The sequence below is a fragment of the Pseudochaenichthys georgianus genome, unplaced genomic scaffold (assembly GCF_902827115.2).
Source record: "Pseudochaenichthys georgianus unplaced genomic scaffold, fPseGeo1.2 scaffold_733_arrow_ctg1, whole genome shotgun sequence".
Classification (NCBI taxonomy): domain Eukaryota; kingdom Metazoa; phylum Chordata; class Actinopteri; order Perciformes; family Channichthyidae; genus Pseudochaenichthys; species Pseudochaenichthys georgianus.
In genome coordinates this window covers 62,501-65,000 of record NW_027263286.1, presented here as the reverse complement: position 1 = coordinate 65,000, position 2,500 = coordinate 62,501, and the positions used below count along the sequence as shown (strand labels likewise).

The 2,500-nt window shown below is 44.0% G+C and overlaps 1 protein-coding gene across 1 annotated transcript in view; it reads right to left on the bottom strand.

The window, feature by feature from the left end:
• Positions 1-2,500, bottom strand: part of LOC117444097 (caskin-1) — a 52,059-nt gene that overhangs the window by 10,389 nt on the left and 39,170 nt on the right. The window contains exon 17 of the mRNA XM_071202698.1: positions 1,458-1,592. Within this exon, the coding sequence (XP_071058799.1) occupies positions 1,458-1,592 (135 nt within the window). The remainder of the gene's footprint in view (positions 1-1,457; positions 1,593-2,500) is intronic.

The following is a 2,500-nucleotide window of genomic DNA, read 5'->3' as shown; positions in this document are numbered from 1 at the left end:
TTCTACATCAACATGTGTCCCCTCTTCTTCATGTCTCCTCTACATCAACATGTGTCCCCTCTTCTTCATGTCTCTTCTACATCAACATGTATCCCCTCTTCTTCATGTCTCTTCTACATCAACATGTGTCCCCTCTTCTTCATGTCTCTTCTACATCAACATGTGTCCCCTCTTCTTCATGTCTCCTCTCCATCAACATGTGTCCCCTCTTCTTCATGTCTCTTCTACATCAACATGTGTCCCCTCTTCTTCATGTCTCCTCTACATCAACATGTCCCCTCTTCTTCATGTCTCTTCTACATCAACATGTGTCCCCTCTTCTTCATGTCTCCTCTACATCAACATGCATCCCCTCTTCTTCATGTCTCTTCTACATCAACATGTGTCCCCTCTTCTCCATGTCTCTTCTACATCAACATGTGTCCCCTCTTCTTCATGTCTCTTCTACATCAACATGTGTCCCCTCTTCTCCATGTCTCTTCTACATCAACATGTGTCCCCTCTTCTTCATGTCTCTTCTACATCAACATGTGTCCCCTCTTCTTCATGTCTCCTCTACATCAACATGTCCCCTCTTCTCCATGTCTCTTCTACATCAACATGTGTCCCCTCTTCTTCATGTCTCTTCTACATCAACATGTGTCCCCTCTTCTCCATGTCTCTTCTACATCAACATGTGTCCCCTCTTCTTCATGTCTCTTCTACATCAACATGTGTCCCCTCTTCTTCATGTCTCCTCTCCATCAACATGTGTCCCCTCTTCTTCATGTCTCTTCTACATCAACATGTGTCCCCTCTTCTCCATGTCTCTTCTACATCAACATGTGTCCCCTCTTCTTCATGTCTCTCCTACATCAACAAGTGTCCCCTCTTCTTCATGTCTCTTCTACATCAACATGTGTCCCCTCTTCTTCATGTCTCTCCTACATCAACAAGTGTCCCCTCTTCTTCATGTCTCTTCTACATCAACATGTGTCCCCTCTTCTTCATGTCTCTTCTACATCAACATGTGTCCCCTCTTCTTCATGTCTCTCCTACATCAACATGTGTCCCCTCTTCTTCATGTCTCTTCTACATCAACATGTGTCCCCTCTTCTCCATGTCTCTTCTACATCAACATGTGTCCCCTCTTCTCCATGTCTCTTCTACATCAACATGTGTCCCCTCTTCTCCATGTCTCTTCTACATCAACATGTGTCCCCTCTTCTCCATGTCTCTTCTACATCAACATGTGTCCCCTCTTCTCCATGTCTCTTCTACATCAACACGTGTCCCCTCTTCCATTTCTATAAAAACCTGTCTGAAAATGAGCTGATCAGATTTTGACCACTTTATGATGTCATAACGATCTGTTGTCTTGTGTAGCCATTAGCCAATCAGCAACCAAGGTACCCCCCCCCCTTATCACCTGAATCTCCTCAGAGCACCATTGAGTTCTTTCTGATCTGTCAGCTCACCCTCTGGAGGCGGGCTGTCTAACAACGTCGCTTCCTGCTGCTGTGTGATTGGTGGAGGCTTCTTCCCCCGACCATCTGATCCGCGCTGCATTTCAGCGAGACGCTTCACCGCCAGCATCAGCTTCTTCTGGTGGCCTGAAGACAATAACAACGGTACTTTAATTAAGATCACCTCTATACCTTTACATACAGAGGCATGTATATTGTAGGACTCCATGTAATACTGTGTCCATATCGTTTATGTAAGTAGCTGCGACTACTACTGTGTTCATTGGATAGCGCTGTAGCACATGATGATGATGTCACTACCTGGGGTATAAGACTGTTGGAGTCGCGCCCCTTCTCTCTCTGTCCTCAAGTCCCTTGACCTGGGTGCATCTAATAAATAACGCCGTGATGAATAGCTACACTTGAACTGCTGCAGAGAGACAAAAGGTATAAGTCTAAATCTGCTAACAATATTCTACATCAGGGGTTCCCAACCTTTTTTCCCAAGAGCCCCCACAATAGACTCCTGTTGGAAGTTGCGGCAACAGCGGTAATTAAAGTTTAAAAGTCTCAAAATGCTACAGCTGCTGTCACAAACTGGATGAATGTGAAGTATTGTGTTAAAGGAGGATGAAAGCGTAATCAAGGAGCTCTATTGGAGCGACTTTGATGGCTGTTGGACTCAGGATGAATTCATCTGGATTCCCGCTGTGTGAAGAAATGAAAGGACGGCGGAAGTGGAAACAATTCACAAAGGGATTAAACTGTTTAAAACACACGCTCAAAGTAAGCCGGATGTTGCCGATGTGTTTATGTGGATTCAAAAGTCGTAAATAATCTACAAAATGGAGGAGACCGATCTGATCGGAGCGACTGACGAATAATCCAACTGAAACCGGCATGGACAATGACGATGCTTTAAACATGCGCTTATCCAGACAAGCCCGGTTTGGACACTTTACGGCAGAAGAAACATTTATATTAAAGAAAGAATTATAAATTTCTGTCTTTGTATGCCTTTAATACTAACTTGAATTATTATTCTAATTAATTAT